This window comes from Lepisma saccharinum, chromosome 25 (assembly GCF_977018435.1).
Source record: "Lepisma saccharinum chromosome 25, izLepSacc3.1, whole genome shotgun sequence".
In the NCBI taxonomy this organism is placed as follows: domain Eukaryota; kingdom Metazoa; phylum Arthropoda; class Insecta; order Zygentoma; family Lepismatidae; genus Lepisma; species Lepisma saccharinum.
In genome coordinates, this window is record NC_139253.1 from 24,842,278 (window position 1) to 24,860,430 (window position 18,153).

At 39.8% G+C, this 18,153-nt stretch overlaps 1 protein-coding gene across 2 annotated transcripts in view; it reads left to right on the forward strand.

Moving 5' to 3' along the window:
• Positions 1 to 18,153, forward strand: part of LOC145978887 (inactive tyrosine-protein kinase 7-like) — a 203,850-nt gene that overhangs the window by 126,030 nt on the left and 59,667 nt on the right. For both annotated transcript variants that reach the window (XM_083111814.1, XM_083111815.1), the window contains exon 3: positions 16,086 to 16,212. In XM_083111814.1, the coding sequence (XP_082967940.1) occupies positions 16,086 to 16,212 (127 nt within the window). The remainder of the gene's footprint in view (positions 1 to 16,085; positions 16,213 to 18,153) is intronic.

Consider the following 18,153-nt stretch of genomic DNA (forward strand, 5'->3'; position numbering starts at 1 on the left):
AACACACCTTTTGTGGCACTGAAACACCAGCAATGTTGCCAATGCACAGTCTTAATTTCTAAAAACAACGATTTTCCTAGTTCCCCCTTAAAGACGCCTCATCCGATTGGATATCGGTAGAAATGAACATTTCTTTTTTCACTGCCATAGATGCCGAGCTAATCCACCTAACCAAACTGAAAATTACCGACGGCATGTTCGTACATGTGTGTTATGTGCCATTTTTCATGCTTTGTAAAAAAATTAATTTACACTTCCCGTTACATCTGGCAACACTGCGTGGACACTAATGAAATCCAATCATTGTTCCCCGGTTTAAAAATATATGCATGGACAAGGCTTCAATTTGGCATAAGGATTATATGTGTACCACTTCCGGTTCAAAAGTTGTACTATCCCCAACTCCGGGTTGCGTTCTAAATGGAACACCCTGTAACAAGTCAAATATCAGGCGATATATAATTGACTGGAATGTATTGTTGCTGCAGAAATAGTAAAACTGGAATCATACTCCAACATACACTTACATATGCAGTGTTAGCGGATCTGCGCGACAAAGCAGTATAACCAACTTGAAATATTGCTCCACCTGGATTTCTCTCTCTTTCTCTGAAGAACTCTGGTTTTGTTAATCCCCAAGTAATCCTTAGTCGTATCTACATTCGTTTCCGTTATCAAACAAAGGAGACAAATCAAGCAAGCGGTGTAATCATACATAACGAGTTTTCGCCTTGGGCAAATATTAGCAGTCTGTGTTTATCCACCCTATTGTTGCCCACGGGACGAGACGGGACAGGCTTTTAAAAATTCGAGACGAGACGAGATTGACCATGTGCCATAAGAGAAACGAATATTTTCGAGACGAGACAGCATTTCCACGAGACTCCACGAGACGAGACAGGCCAAAATCTCGTCTCGTGGGCAACACTAATCCACCCGAGGACTTCGTCCATCCAAGGCTGATTCAGCCCATAGAACTGGCGTCGCCAGAAATTTTCGTAAGGGGGAAGACAGGTCATTCATAAAATTAAGTCGAGTAATAATAGCAGTGATAATATAACTAGCAATGGTAAAATTAATTACAATTATTATTAACCCGTAAATTATTTACTATTATTATTTTTATCATCATCATCATTCTTGAGGAAACTGTTTTACTTGGTACCCAGATGAACGAATATCTGACACAACTGTTTTTCTTTATTACTTTCAGAATTCAAACCATGAAGACACTGAAATGCATAGTTTTGGCTTTGATTTCCTTCGATTTTTGTTAGTTTGTACAGCTTTTCTGTCACTTTTGGCTAATCGCAACGAGGAAGATGAGCGTATGATGAAATGGATTTGATTTGGTTTATTTTACTTCGCTTTTCTGCCACTTTTAGTAGATGAGGATGAGTGATGATGACATGATGAAATTGATGAGAAGACACTCACAAGGAACACCGATGCCCAGGTCGGAAATTCGAACCTGGGACCCTTGGCGTTTTAGCGCGTTGTGAGAACCACTCCATCAAGTAGATGGGCCCGGTAATGACATTTATGGCCATTCTTATAGTTTGGCATCTCTATCATGGAAAATCTTAAAGTTGATGTTTTGTCGCAAGGTTTATGTTGTGTGAATATAACTTTTGTGGATTTTCAAAATGTCTTGTGGAACGTATTTGGGCGCAATATTAAAACATGTGTTCTGATCTGGTTTTTTGCATTATACCAACGACTATGAACGACATCACTGTTATAATTACGAATTGTGCCATTTTAAGGCATGGTCAGAAATTTCGCAAAGAAGAACTGCCATTTGCACAAACACACACACACAAAAAATCTAAAGAAATGGATCTTGTTAAACTGGTTTCTTAGTACTTGCGCATTCCAAGTGTGTAAATTGAAGTCATGCCTGCGTTAATCAATTGCCTAGATCGCTCGTTTGTCTGCATCATGTTCGGCTGAAGGCGCATTTGTACTGTTGTGAATGGCGAGTTGAGTTGTTGCCTGTGAGATTCACTTAAGAGTGCAATGTTAAGCAATTTTTTTTCACTGCCATTTTTTATTGATGTAACACTACAGATCACCTCGAGAACTTCAAATCAATTGTCATCAAGCATTTTTCAAGGTCTATCTGGATTCTGTAGCACCAGTGTGCTAAATATTTAGCCCATTCTTCAAGAAATATAAACTCTATTTTCACTCGAAAATAGTTTGGAATTTCTAAATATCAGTGCTGAATGTTGTGGTCCATTTCTACATTGACTTTATTGTACAGAATGTTTTTTGGAAATCTTTTTCAGTTTCGTAACTATACCTTCATTCTTTTCTCAACTGATTTATCGATTTTTTAAGAAATATGATCATTTAAACATTTAATTAATTAATTAATACAAGATTAGATTAAGATTAATTAATTCTTCCCGGAATATAATCCCTGAAGAAGGCTCAACCGGTAAAATCATGAATAACTACATATTCTAATATATGGTCGACTCTACCATAGCAACAATGCAAACATTTATAATGGCATGTGTATCATTCTGATTTAATGATACACGTGATACAGAAAACAAAGAAACATTAAAAGAAACACATACTGTATTCGTTATTTTTTTAAAGAAAGTAATGGAAATTTCCATAAGTGAACTCGAAATATTATGAAAAATAGATATTTTTTTAAGAACTGATTTAGAAAATCCAGGCGCCAGGAGTAATTTTCAGGCGCCATGGCGGCCGAAGAGCCAATCAGTCGAGCATCTTCTTGGAATCTTCCCGCGGTCTTATGCTATTGAACACCGGGAATAAGGCTGGCCTTACTTTAACACATAGGAAAGATGTCACGTGGTTTTGTTTACATTACCTTCCATCTTGCAGTGGACGGAGTATGCCACAACAACCTTAATTCAGAGTCAGTTACAAACGACTTTGGCCAGAGGAACGACCAAACCAGCGGGCCTATTATAACGTATTCACCTCCTCCAAGCAAGACGCGAAAAAACTCCTGTAAGATCTTGGCAAAGGAAGAGCGACAGGAAGCTGCTAGTGCAGCAAGGATGAGGAGGGAAGAGAAAAAGAAGTGAACGCGCTTGTCGTTCAGGAAGATATGGAGCGCGACTCTTCGGAATGACGCTTTCAAATCACGCATAACTCCTGTTTTGTTTCTCGGTAACAAAGCGTGACGTGTGCGTTTTCTGACAGAGCAAACTGAGTGTGGTGCAGTCGTGGATGAGTCTTTGTCGTGGCACTCTGTCTCTTTGTCTGGAGTTTGCAGCCTCTGTGGTTTTTCGCACGTACTGTTGTGGCTTCCGTTCTAGACTGTGCGCGACCAAGGAGAAATTCTTACAAATTATTTTCGGCTTTGTTCTCTGGCAAAGCCTTGAATTAAGTCCACTTTATGCACATATAGGCTAATCTGGACTGGACTTTCATTTTAAAGTGCGATACGAGGCACTGTGCAATGTGCCTCCACCGGGTATCGAATCGGGAAATCTTGATTACAAGGCGACGATGTTACCACTACGCCATCGGGAGGTCTCCCTGGCAAAGCCTTATTCACAGATGGGCTAAGCGGGCACAAAATGCTAGTGTCTACTCACCAGTGTTGCCACATGAAGGGAAAATTCTCTCATTGCAAGGAAATTTGAAGCTATCGAGGTCCACATATTACATGCAATCTCTTCAAAGACTTTCGTGGTGTAAATTTTTCCCACAGTAATAATAATAATAATGATAACTAACGTGGGGGCAGTTAATACCTTCCCATTATTTATTTAATTTTTAAAATCATTGTAATAACACAACTAGTATAAACCTAGTGAGGTAACCGTCCTCAAAGAAATTTCCAGATTTTGCATATTTTTCACAAAGTGTACAATTTGATATCAATAATTTTAATTGTTTGTTATTTTCGTATATTCAGCCAATCTCAATATTTCTGTAGGTTGAACTATACTGAGTAATAATTATCAAAATATTTTTTTCTAAAAATTCATAACAATTATAGTGAAAAATACATAATTTAAAGTAGAATGTAGTAATATATTATTCCAGACAATTACACTAAAAACACTCCTAAGAATTGCATCAAGAAAGTGGTAAATACCAATACACTCATTGTAGTCGATTTCTACATGATAAAGAGTTCAAAACATGAGCCTCTTTCCCCACAGTATTTAATACACAATCTCTACTCTAAGTACCGTTAATAGTCAACCAAACGGAAGTATAGTTTGTCTACAACAGTTTTTTTCAACAACAACCTACATTTACATCCGTTCTTGCTGCTATAAAACATTGATTTAAAAAAAAAAATGCAGAATAATTTCCCTGACATTTCCTGGAAAAAGTATATTATTCCTTTACTTTTCTAGAAATTCCAGGTTTTTCAGACTGATAGACACTAGGGATGTTTATTTGTTTGAGTTTTATGAACAGTAAGGCTAATTGGAACTGGACCTATAGTTGAAAGTGTGATACGAACCACTACGAACGGGGTATCGAACCCGGGACACCTTGATTATAAATCGGCGACGCTACCTCTAGGCCACCGGGGTGGTCCCAGTAGACACTAGGGATAGCCACATAATCCGGAGAACGGATATCTGTATTTCAAATTATCCGAGATCCGTTTCGAATGCAACGGATAATCCGATTATACGGATAGTACACATTTGGTGAAGGATTTGTAGAAAATCTGTACAGTGAAATAAATATGAACATGACGAATAAAAGAATATGCGGATAGCCCGTAAAACGAATGAACAATAAAACTGCCCCGATAATGTACACATTCGGATATCCGGACAATTCGGATAAAATTTTTATCCGTATTTGACCATCCCTAGAGACACCCTGATCTACTCGTACAAAAATCACAACGGTAACTCCACTGTCTGAAATCGGTCTCGGCGCATTCCGTGGAGTTAGTTGCTTTTCCCCTTTCAAGATTGGAAGTGTGGAATCCTCGGTGGATGCTGCCTGCTTCCTCGTGTGACGGAATTGGCACGGCTTGACACAGTATACGCGTGACGCGAGGGAGCCATGTGCAGCTGACATCCTATCGGGAGGAAGCAATTCCCGCCGACAGAGGACTTGACTGATCATCAGTCTTGAGAACCGTGAGTCGCGTGCTCAGTGGTGCCAACAAAGGATACCAAAAGATCTCCCTGCTCCATTTCGGGGGCCTTGGGTATTTATGAACCTCGTTAATTTTCATGGGGAGCGTAAGGTAACGTAATGTATGCTTAGGGTGTCGCTGTTCGGATTTATGCTGGGAGGGTTGGGTGGCAGGGAATGGCTTTGAAAGGAGAGGTCTCATATGGTGTGGATGCAGGAGGATAGCAGGAAGCCTGATTACATTGCTGAGTCTATTGATTTTTTTTTAAAAAAAGTGTCAGACCACTCTTTCCGTTTCAGTAGCGCCTTTGTGTTTATAGATGCTGTGCCTCAGGTGGTATAGCCTCATCACTTCCGTAAGGCCTTCGATCTGAAAAGTTTGTTTGATTCTTTAATATATTCTTTGTGTACGTACAAATGTACACATTACTATGACAGATAAATTTCAGACAATGTTTCAAGTGGTATGGTCTGAAAACTTCCGAAAAGACTCTGGCCAGAAAAGTTATTTTTAACCTTCTAAGACCCTCTTTGTTTACGGTTGTACACCTACAAGCATTAATTTCTTTATTTCATGCTAGATAACTTTCAGACAATGTCTCAAGTGGTATGGTATGCTGGTCAGAAAAAGTTCGTTTTAACCTTTTAAGAGTTTCTGTGTTTACGATTGTGTAAGAATAAATGAATGTATTTTTTCCATGCCAGATACATTTCTGGATCCGTAACGTTGACATTTGTATTTATTTATTTTTTGAATTTTTCCAAATGAAAAAAACAAACAAATGAAAAACAATCCTTCAAGAGATTCACGTTCAAGATCGAAAGGTATTTTTAAAACTTTTTTTCAGATTTTGAAAGAAAATGTGGTTCTAAAAGGATTAAGGCCACTTCACGTACGGCTAAGGTAATCGAAACGGAATCTACAGTTTTGAAAGAGATATTCGAACTATTATGTGGCTCAAACGGGAATAAAACCCGTAACACCTTGATTACAAGGCGACAAAATTAATCAATACGTGTTAGGCCCCTGTTGTTCTTCATTACCAGCCTGAGAACGAGTCGTAGTTTTGCAAGTTGTAGACGACAGTTCAAGTATTACATCATAGGAATAAATGTTGAACGGAACGATTGTTGAACACCATGAATAAAATGTCTGGTTGCATCAATCATATGATAACTGCATATTGAAAATTTTTGTTCTGGAGAGAAGAAAATAAAAAATCTAATTGCTGAACATTATGGAAAATGTTAAACTGAGGTAGTATTGTAATGCTGAACATTATGACAAATATTAAACTGAGATATTATTGCAGTGCTGAACATTATGAAATATGATACGTGATTGTAGTAGGTGAACACCATGGGCAAAATACTGACCGCATACCATACGAAATCACAGGAAAAAGACTAGAGTAAAAAAGAGAATGCGAAACAATAAAAATTCATATTCTTAGGAATATTTCTTCAGAGTTGGAAACACTGTGTAGGTCAAATTCTGTGACTTGTCTCGGTCTTGCTAACAAGCTCCTTCCAAGATTGTCAGGGGAAGCAGTTTATGGTAAAGTTCGTTAAGGTTCCCTTGAGTTGGAGACGTTGATGAGTGTTGCTGAAGAGGATGTCTTTCCCTACACACATTTTTCCTTCAGAACTTCTTTCACATGGGAACATCCCCACAGAGGCGCCAACTTGCATAAAAATTGAGGGGGCAAGATTAACAACAATATTTTGGGGGGGGTCAGGAAGTGTCTTGACCTTCCCTAAAGTCGGTGGCTGCATCTACGTATCTCGGATCTCCAACTAATATTAAGGAAGTGGTACTACTTTAACGAGAAGTAACCTAGCAGAGAGCCTCTAGGATGCGGAAAGGGAAAAGTCCAGGATCTGAAATACCAGATCAGCATGAAATTATTTTGTGGTGTTAAAAATAACTGTCAATCCTTGTACAATAGAGCATCCCGTTGCCAATATTTCGTTGTTATTTGGCACAAATAAACCAGGTGTGAGCTACACGGCGAATCAGTATAACATATCTTTGTAGGGCCTGCATTCTGTTGGAATTGACGCTAGACAAACCTTATGAAAATAGCTCAGTCGAGTGCTGGTCGTTCTGAGATCTATTGCCTTCACCGTTCGCTCTGAAGGGTGATATCGTAAAGTAAGGAACATTATTATTAGTAGACATTTTGATCGTTAACATTGTTTGAGGACATGTTACTGCGAAACTTGTTGTGCTACAGTGCCTTCCAACAAGTGGAATCACAGTTGATGTTTCTTATTTATGCGTATTTTTTCTCTTCTTGCTCTATATCATGTGTCCTTGTCTCTATATGCTTCCGTTCAATACCCAGAGGAATATGTAGTACCAGAATAAACGAGATATTACAGTTTAGGGGCAAGCACCGGTCCGGTTGCACCCGCTGACGAAACGCCCCTGCTTCAAAACCGTAAGATGATCTTCAGAGAAAGCAATAAAGTATTGCCAGATTAATAAGATTACTGTCCTTGATGTTAATCAACAAACACGTTGTTCCAACCATGTTGTTTTTTCCAAACGCCTTGTAGATGGAAGCCAAGACATGCTCGAACATGCCATTTGTCTTTCAGAGAACAGCGAGGGTATTTCAGTGCGAGATATGTGTGGGGCACAGTAATTACCAGCTTTCAATTATTGCTCTGAGACGATCACCCTGCTCAGTCTTCTCTTTCCTCCCGTCTCGGCGGGGAAGGATGCTGGGGTCCATGAATCTAAATCTGTCTGGTAACAAGGGATCTATCTGTCTTCGATTTCCTAGAGACTCTCCCACACGTGATCTCTCCCTCGGATGCCCTGACGACAGGCGGCGACAAGGGTCTCATTGGTGTGAAGCTCTAACGAAGCGGCGGTTCCGTTAAAAGAAGACGGCACCTAAAATAAACAAGAGTTATGTTCGTTCGCGTGATTTATTAACGGGAGGCGACCCAAGACAGACAGGCAGCATATCGTTCTTGTTACAGACCGAAAGCTGGATGAGCAGATTTATGCCTCGTCGTTATTAATACCGCTTTCGCAGAGAAATATGGTTCTGTCCGTTCCTGTTTTACTTTTGCAGTATTTTTGTTTCGAAACGAAGGAATGTTCTTTGAGGTCTTGTGTTTGATGGGATTCGCATTACGGCTTTTTACCGCTTCTAGTTTTTGCAGTAAAGGGGAGAAAAGTAACCAGTTCGACCACTCTGAACAGCTTGTATGTAGAGGAACACTCGGCGACCTGTCCTAATATAATGCCGCAAGTTCAGTAGTTCTGAACAAATTAGCTAAAAAGGAACACTTGATATCGTGCTGTGCTACGTGTTCCATAGCTCTGAACAAATGGGCCTAAAAGGAACACTTTACATCCTATTGAAAATTACCAGTTCGGTCACTCTGAAGAGGTTTCATGTGCAGGAACACTTGAAATTCTGATGTGCTATGAGTTCAGTAGCTCCGAACAAATTAGCTACAAATGAACACTTGGCATCGTAACGTAAATTACCAGTTCGGTCACTCCGAAGAGGTTTCATGTGCAGGAACACTTGAAATTCTGATGTGCTATGAGTTCAGTAGCTCTGAACAAATTGGCTACATAGGATCACTTGGCAACGTAGTGTAAATTAGCAGTTCGGTCACTCTGAAGAGGTTTCATGTGCAGGAACACTTGATATCCTATGAGTTTGGTAACTGAACAAACTACAGTCACACTCAATGTCTGATGCAATGCAGCCAGTTTCATGTATTTAACAAGTTCGCTAAAAAAAGGAACACTTAACTTTCGGATATTGAAATTTCGGTCACTCAACAGCTTTCATATGTAGGAACGCTCTGCCTCCTGATACTCGTATAACACAACCAGATCGATGTCTCCAAATAAGCTGGGTGAATAATATTACTTGTCCTGATGTAATACGAGTTAGACAGCTCTAAACAAAAACTGTGCATCAACACTTCATGCTCTGTGTTAATGTAATGGTGCCAGTCCGATTGCTCCTAACACATTGAGAGAAGAGGAACATTTGCTATCCTTACGCTACCACTCTGAACATATTTCCTGTAGCTAATACAGTTGACGTCCTGATATAACACAGCCATTTCAGTGGCTCTGAACAAAAATATATTATTACAGGATGATTGAAAACACTTGAATTTTAAGGATTGTCGGAGCGCTTAAGATTCGAACATGGTCAGAAATTGTGTTACTTCCTTGTACACACGAACGAGTGTATCAGACGCTGGGTATTCAGACGTCCTACTGTCACACCAACATACCGAGTTCAACCCAGTGTTGCCAATGTCCGAATGCAGGATTTCCCTTTTAACAGTGTAAAATTTCCCTTTTCAACCTAAATTTCCCTCGATTTTCAAAACACATCTGAAGCTGTACCTTTGTATTACTATAACTGTTAACAAGGACCGTATATAAGGGGGTTTAGTGGGTTCAAACCATCGATTGAATAAAATACTAGAAACTGATCATAGTTTCATAATATAATTATCCTAAAATAAACATTTGAATTTTAAAATAAAACACTAATATATTGAAAAAATCCCCAAACAAAAAAAAAATCGTCTGCGGCGCAATGATTGTCGGACTTTGAAACCCACCCATTGTCAAAGCTTAGCTAGGGGCCTGCTGTTAATATTTTTCTTTTGACGCCTGTTTTGCCTGAGGTACAAACTTTATTATTATTATTATTAAATATTTATGAAAATCATAAAAGTGTGAAGTAATGGGCAGCCATTCAATACGAATTTTTTTCACATGTTTCCCAGATATCTTTTCATCCGCAGATAAATCCCCACGACGTTTTCTAACCTTTTTGGGAATTGCAGGTAGCTTCCTATCAGTCAGCTCTTCCACTAAGACACGTTCTGAAATGATGGATGGAACAAGAAAAAAAAATGAAAATCGCGTCCCAAATTCTTTCCAGGTGAGGCCTTTCTAGGAAAAGCGACAAATATAAGACTGACCGGTCAAGGTCATCTATAACAGGGAGAAAGAAGCTTACTGAAAAGTGTCACTGTTGCTAACTATTCATTTGGAAAAAGTACACGCTGAAAAAATATTTTCGAACTTTTTAAAAGAATGAAACGAAAATGTGAGTTTAAATTTCCCTGTTTTTTAGCTATTTTTCATTAAATTTCCCTTTTCCCTTTTCACCCTCAAATTTCCCTGTGCCGAGGGAAATTTCCCTGCTTTTGGCATCACTGGTTCAACCCCAGTGGTTCCAACGTAACCTCTTGTCTCCCCTAAATAAAAGCTGCGACAACAGTGGAAAGACCCTGATCGATCCTTTACGTGCATGTATAACCACTCAGGGCTAAAGCAGTGAGTAACGTCGGTGTTTTTCCTTTGACACACGACGCACACTGGTCCCATCGAAAGAGGAGTAAGTAATTGGATTCGGGAAACGAGGACCGCCTGAGGGTTGTCCACCGAAGCGTGGTGCCCCCGAAATGATAAGGGACCACACCTCCCATCTTCGTTTCTTGTGAGTGCAAAGCATTAGCGTACATTTCTAGATGCCCGACCATTACGACTTCGTTAGCCCTCACTCGCTAACACAATCAGCACAACACAAATCCGACGAACCTACGGTCATGAACAGTGGTGCCAACTCTATTTTATTATCAGAAAGATATGGAAAAGGATTTTTCCCTTTTCAGATGTCCCAAGTCATATTAAATATAAACTACTTTCTGTTTGCAAAGCTTGCCATCCTTATCAAGTTTTTGAGAATTTTAAGACTGATTTAACAAGTTTCGTACAAAAAAAGAAAAAAAAAATTTTTTAGAGAAGTTCTTTGTAGATGAAGACTGCTCAGTTTTAGTATATTTAGCAACAATTTTCAGCGGATCGTTTTTGTATTTACGTGGTCGAGCGCGTTAATTGGTCGACTCGATCTCGCTATTGAAGTACCCGGCTTGGGCACTTTTTTTTTTTTTTTTTTTGGCGAGTGCCCCTTCGTCATATCATCACTCATCCTAATCTTTGCGATCAGCTTAAAAGAGCCACAAAAGCGATACTAAGGTCGTTTTACCAGCGTAAAGTTAGGGCCACAAATGACCATAAATTGGTCTTTTGTGAGAAATGGGGAGGGTGAGGGATATTAGGCGGTAGGTTGATAAATTACCGAATTCAGCAACATTCATTTCGAGTTAAATTAATGTAAATGCATAACACTCACCACTTTCAACTCTTTCTAAAAACTCTTGGCACGAGGATGCAAAGCTAGTTCTGCACGGCATTGAGGATGAAAAGCAAGCCAAGAGTTTATAATATTCAGATTATACACAGCACAGTGTAGTCAGTAAGAGTCCATTTGTTAAATCTGCGATCAGGGTGGCATAGAAATATTTTCATGGTTGCCAGGAATTTTGACAGAAACCGAGAGTGCCTTGTAAAAATCGAGACTTCGTAAATTTGAAAAATGTTCTTTTGGACAAAGCCGTGCACCAACCGCAAAGATATATAATTACGAAGCATTCCCTCGTAATAAATACTATCATAAAGTTACCGCAGTTTGCAACACTGATCACGACACAGCTACTCTTTTGTTCCGGATGCATCTAACATCTTCCCATTCATGGAGCTCTGTAGCAACGGAAGCGCGTATGGTTAACGAATCCATTTTTTTTTCGGACCGTGTCCATATGTATGCACTTCTTGCTTTCTGTGTGCGCTAGCAATCAGGAAGCTCCTAATAAGGGTTTTATAGCGACGATCTTCTAAGGGATGGAAGCGCATTACAAACTGCTTAATTTGTCACTCACCTATCATGAGGAGGCTGACGGAAAGCCGAAAATGTTTGCTTTCAGGGATGTAAATTTAGGGAGTTATAAGCACTGTGGTAGTTGATGATATGGGGATTTAGATGACCGAAAGCAGATGATTTGCAGGTCATGCTGGTGTGATGCTGAGTTTGATTAACGTCAAGTTTGGACATGACTTTTGACGCTCAACGCAAGCAGCATCCAAGTTCAGGCTACGGCGTGGTTTTGTTTCGCATTTTTATAAACCTTCTACATTCAACATAAAGTGTATGGATCACAGTTCCATGGATTTAGACAAGTAACTTATATATTATAATTATGTTAAATAAACGGGCTAAGTTGAATCGTTTATACCAGCATTTCTCACTCGACCTTCCTGAGCCTGCGGCCCGGTAAATTCGTAAAGTCGATGCTTCGATCCCAATAATTTTACTAGGAAATGGCTTTCTAATTTTTTAACTTTATATGTTAATTAATATGTAGCCTTGAAATTTGATATTAATAAATAAATTATGGCATAACCACAGAGAGCATTAGTTCGATTATTCCTAGGCTGGATGACAAATATAAAATTTGGTTGAAGTTACTTGCCAACGACTGGAGGATATAAGGGAATAGTTGGGTTTATTCTGGCCAATATCGTGAAATTAGTTTGGTAATTGCTGATTTCCATTAATATGTTCCATTTTGGACACTTGCTAATGAAAATTCCTGCTCAAACTAAATTGGCCGTGGTGGTCGACCGTCATTCTCCAAATTGGAAGGCGGGAATCCACACTTTTGCTTCAGCGGCCTTTCCGGTTCTAAGTCGAGAAATTTGGAGGCAGGGAGCAACGCGCCTCACGGTTAAATAGTTTGATCCATCACCGCCACTGTGGCCATCTTTCCAGGTGATTGCCAGTTCGGGCTGCAAATTGCAAACTTTAGTAGAACTTCTCGCTGGCCGGTATAATTGATGCCAAGGCGCTGTCCGGCGGTTGAGAAACACTGGTTTATACTATACTCTGTATTTGGAGAAAAGGGCGAGGCGTTTCTTTCGATACCGAGAACGGGACAGGCATTGACAACTCTAAAGTCCGCCCGGACAAAGAATAGACTTGAGGAAACCCAGACTTTCCGCCTCTAGTTCAAGGGGGAAAAGCGGTGTTGCTACACACCTGATTTTTGTCCAGACGTACACGAGACAAATGGACGTCCGCAGGAATTTTTCCAGGGAGGGGCAAGGAAGGACAAGGCACATTTACCCCAAAAATAGTGTTGTTCCCTAAAAAAAACATTGCTTAAATTTGAATTTATGGTGTTCATGCAATAATTAACACATATTATTGTGGCTAAAATGAAATTATATGTGTGAAATACATAATATTTGGTTAACTTTCAGGCCCCCTTGCTCCCCCCCCCTTCCGGATGCCTGTCAACAAGCCCCCTTCGCTCGCATTTAGGGGAGAGACAGGGAATCGGAGACCTATTCGCTTGCTACGTAGCGGCAACCATTAGGCTTCGCCGTGCTGGCTTTGTTGAGGGTGCCACCGGTTTCGAAAACGACCCAAAACGAAAAATTTGGCAACGCAGATTACCACGAGAATTCCCCCTCACCACGGCAACTGGACAAAGCCGATTAGTTCAGCTGTTCATGTCACCTTCCATGGCTTTCGACAGAAAATACAAAAATAGAATTTCCAAGTCCGTTCTTTCGCCGGAACCACTGTAGAGACGAGACCGAGACACTTCCAATCCTCGTCTCGTCTCGATACCAATGCCAGCAATGCCAGGCCTATCCGGGATCATAACGTGTGAGGGTTCATCACTATAAGCTGACGAGACAGGAGATAGGACAAAGACAATCACGCATCCGTGCTTGCCCACTATTTGAACCTAGGAGTGAACATTGAGATTCGTAGCATCAGATGTCTGTTATTCGATCCGACGATACCATGCCAAACTTTCTGCTGTCGGAACACCCATCTCCCATCCAAGACCGCCACTGCGAAAACTAGTCGAGGAAGAGTTGAATCCACAGTTTGTTTACTTTGGGATTATCAGTCTTGGGAAACTCCTAACAACATGATGGGGATTTTGCCAGTTAAACCACACGGCACTAACCTCCCCCCTCCCTGTGGGAAGAGATGGTGGATGCTCACGCGATTGCCAGCTGCTCTAACAGGCTCTTAGTAAAAACCACTCGGGGATCCCGAGATAACGTTTTTACCACCTTGCTTTTATTTCCTTCGTGAAGTTCGTAAGGACCGAAGTCCGCCGCAAAGTGGCTCATAACCGTAGACCTTTGATGGTTCCCCAGAAGAAGTTAGTCGTTGACTTTGATTCAGTTTCGGAAAGCGACTTTCAGAATATGTTCGTGCTCGTGATGGGATAAGGAATTGTACACAATGTAAAAATCGCAGTCTTAGCTGTCAGCTCACTTTTGTTTTTAAAAAAAAGCGATCGAAGTTTTCGTGTTTTACGTCGCTTTTCTATCACGTTTAGCTAATCGCGACGATGAAGATGAATGGTGATATTAAAGTGGTGGAGGGACAAGCCCTAATACCCATGCTCGGTTCGAAGCTCGAACCCATATGAGAGTATTTTGTCAGGCTTTCGGAGATAACCATGTCAAGTTAGCTACACTTCTTGACACCAAGTGTAATGCAGATGCATCCCAGTGTCAGGCTCAGTGGCGTATACTGAGTTCAACATCTGGGCTATCTCAATGTCACGTGGTCCTAGGATATGAATAGAAATAAATTTACCAACTCCTAAGATATCAGGTTGCCAACTCATAGGAAATCAGGTTGCCAACTCATAAGAAATCAGGTTGCCAACTCATAGGAAATTAGGTTACCAACTCATAAGAAATCAGGTTGCCAACTCATAAGAAATCAGGTTGTCAACTCATAAGAAATCAGGTTGCCAAGTCATAGGAAATCAGGTTGCCAACTCATAAGAAATCAGGTTACCAACTCATTGGAAATCAGGTTGCCAACTCATAAGAAATCAGGTTGCCAACTCATAAGAAATCAGGTTGCCAACTCCGGAGTCAGCATCATCATCTCACTGATATGAATACTATTATTTACAATTTCTCATGGATTTTTCTCCTGTATTTTATTTTATAGATTTCAGTCTTCGCAGATAGTCTAGCTAGTATAGAATATACGCTCCTGGTCAGGCTGGTGCAAGGAAATTGCACTGTACGCAAGAATAGCAGCGTGGATTCTACATATGCCCGTCTGCTGCTTTAAACGTACGTTTCATTGGTTAGCACGCACCACGCGACCATACACCACGCGGAACACGGCTCCAGAACGTAGTACAAACGGTGCAGACACCAAATACACTACGCGACACTAAATTAACGAAGTAGAAGGCTGGGTGTTGCACTTTGTAATCAACTAGACAGACGCGTGAGTGCAGAGAGAGTAAAAAAAGTGCAGCGAACTAGACGGGGCTATTATAATTTCATCGTTGCCCCTTGTGAATAGGCAACCTGGAAATTCTGCAGAGTGTAATGGGTTGCAGAACATGTAAGTTAACGCGCGATTGAGGACAAACGCCCACACCACTGAGACGGCAATGCCTTAGAATGAAACTTGAAGCCAAACAAATATTCTTAGCTCTGTTTTGCTATATTACAGTTTATTTAATTAATTTATATGAATGGATTACAAAGAACGAACCCAATTAAATTGTATTGTGGGTATGCACACACACATATAATTAGATAGGACTGTGTGAACGTCATTCAAACAGCATTTGGATCCCCTGATAATAACCAATTTATTGTATTCTGTTCTAATTAAATAGTTGCGTTTAATTTGCAATTTTATTAGTGTTGGCCATTTTAACTTTGTGCATCTAAAGTAAGAAACGCTGCATATTGTTTGTGGGATTTTCGGAGGGAGGGGGTACATTTTTCACAGTTGCGCCTTGTGCATAGGCTACCTAGAAATACTACAGAGTACAATGTAGGTTGACGTGCGACTGTACTACTTCCTTTGCTAACATCTCCTTATTAGACAGCAAATGAAGACACTGAGAGTTACCTGTTTAATCTGATAGTGAAAGCGAAGGTTCATAAATTCAAATACATCTTATTTGTGTGTGATGCCTAATCATAAAACAACAAAAATATTGTAGATACGATACTACTATTGCCCATGTATAAAAGTTGACTGTATATTGTGTTTATTTTACAGGGCTGGGCGAAGTTGTGGAGGTGCAGCTGATGTCACCCGATTCTGCTGAGAACATTATACCTGGAAGTGAAGTTGTGCTGCGTTGCCATGTGGATGGAAGTGGCGAAATCCACCTTAACTGGTTCAGGTGAGTAATCTTATTGTTATTAGTATGGAACCTCTGAATTTCAAATCTAGAACTTACAGTATTTCAGTATGTTGTCTGGAAAATCATTCTACACATTACTATATCACTGCCAATTTTATTCTCTTTTATCCCAATCACGTGATGAGGGTGAATTATGATTGGATGAAATACGAAGGGAGGACCATGCGCGCCGACTACGTGGGTGCTCCGGGGCTCGAGCACCCACATAAATAATCTTGTGGGTGCGCCGCACCCACAAGATTTTTAGTTTCATAAAAACAACAAAAAAAAAATTCTCACTTGCCATTATCAAAAAATAATAAGCAATTAAAACATTGAGATGGAAGTTAAAACGTCTAACCTCTAAAACATAATATGTTTCAAATGTGTTTGTGCAAAGGCAACAGACAAATATGTTTTGAAATAATTGATGTGGCTGTGGATTCGCTAAATAGTAGATTTCAAACAAAGGTTTTGGAACTTATTTCACAATTTGAAGCTTTTGCTATCGGTCAAATTGGTGCTGATTGAATTCTGCAGTTCTATGGGACAGACTTTCATAAAGACAAGCTAACATTGCACAGGGACATGTTTCTAGATGTGTGCAGAACGAACAAAGAAAAAGTGGCCAACTTGTCAGACATTACAAATATTTTAAGTAGAGAAAACAGTGGTCCCATGCGTGAAATGCTCACAGAATTTGTGAAGTTTGTACGGGTGATTTTAACTATACCTTTTACTTCTTGTACCTCTGAGAGGTCATTTTCAGAACTTAGATAATTGAAAACGTTTTTGCGGTCAACAATGACCCAAAAAAGATTGAATGATTTGGCAAGTTTGCATGTTCATAAAGAAATGACTAAAAATATTGACATTACCAAAATTGCAAACAAATTCATAAGTGCAAATGACGTAAGAAGGAAAGTGTTTTATATTGAAAGTTAACATGTCATCATCATTATTATTATTATTATTATTATTATTATTATTTGGTAGTCATTTTGTAGTTTCTGTTCACAACAAAATCTTTGCATAGTTCTTTCTGCAATACAATTAAAATTATTTGCATTGATGAAATTTTTTTCATTTTAATTTGTATTTTCTTTTAGTAACGTGTTGATAATATCATTGCCTCTTGCAATCATTGTGCATGTAAGTTGTTTAAAGAATACAATACATCTAACCGCCATTGATATGCATGCACCCACAGAAATTTTGGAAAGTCGGCGCCCTTGGGGAGGACTAGCACAAGGAAACGTCCATGCCTGCTCTCCCCTCCCCCTGTTGTCAAGGGAAAGATGCCGTTGAACAAGGATGTGGTGTATGCCGACTTGTTGGCCCAACGAAGGTTCCAGATTCATGTTCTGGCCTGCTCATTGGCGTTCCTTTATGACAGTGGCGTATCCTGAAAATCTGCCTTGGTTTACCGCAACAATTCTTATTTGTTGTATATATTTATTGTACACCCCCTATCTGGAAGAATTATATGTGATAGAAATAAAACACCAGTGCCGGCATGCAAGAAAAATAAAATCAAATTTTCGCGCAATTTCGATATTTTTCATAAAATTTACCTTTTCACCGAAAATTGGACCTAGATTTCCCTTCATCATGGGAAATTTCCCTTCGTGAAGCAACACTGTCTCTGCCAAGCGTGGCACAGAAACAGAAAGGAACAAACGGTATTTGTTCTTCCACGAATGCTGTTTCCAGTGGCGGAACTGACGCAGTAGAAGGAAAAAAATGTCATCCGCTCACATTTTCTTGGCCTCCCTCGCCCCCTCTGCGTAGAGTCGGGGAGGAAACCCGGTCGTTAGAAGGGTGCGATGGAGATCAATCAGTGGCGTATACAAACCAGTATTTAAGTTCTTTATATATATATATATATATATATATATATATATATATATATAAAAGGTAAAGCGCTCCCCTGTGCATAGC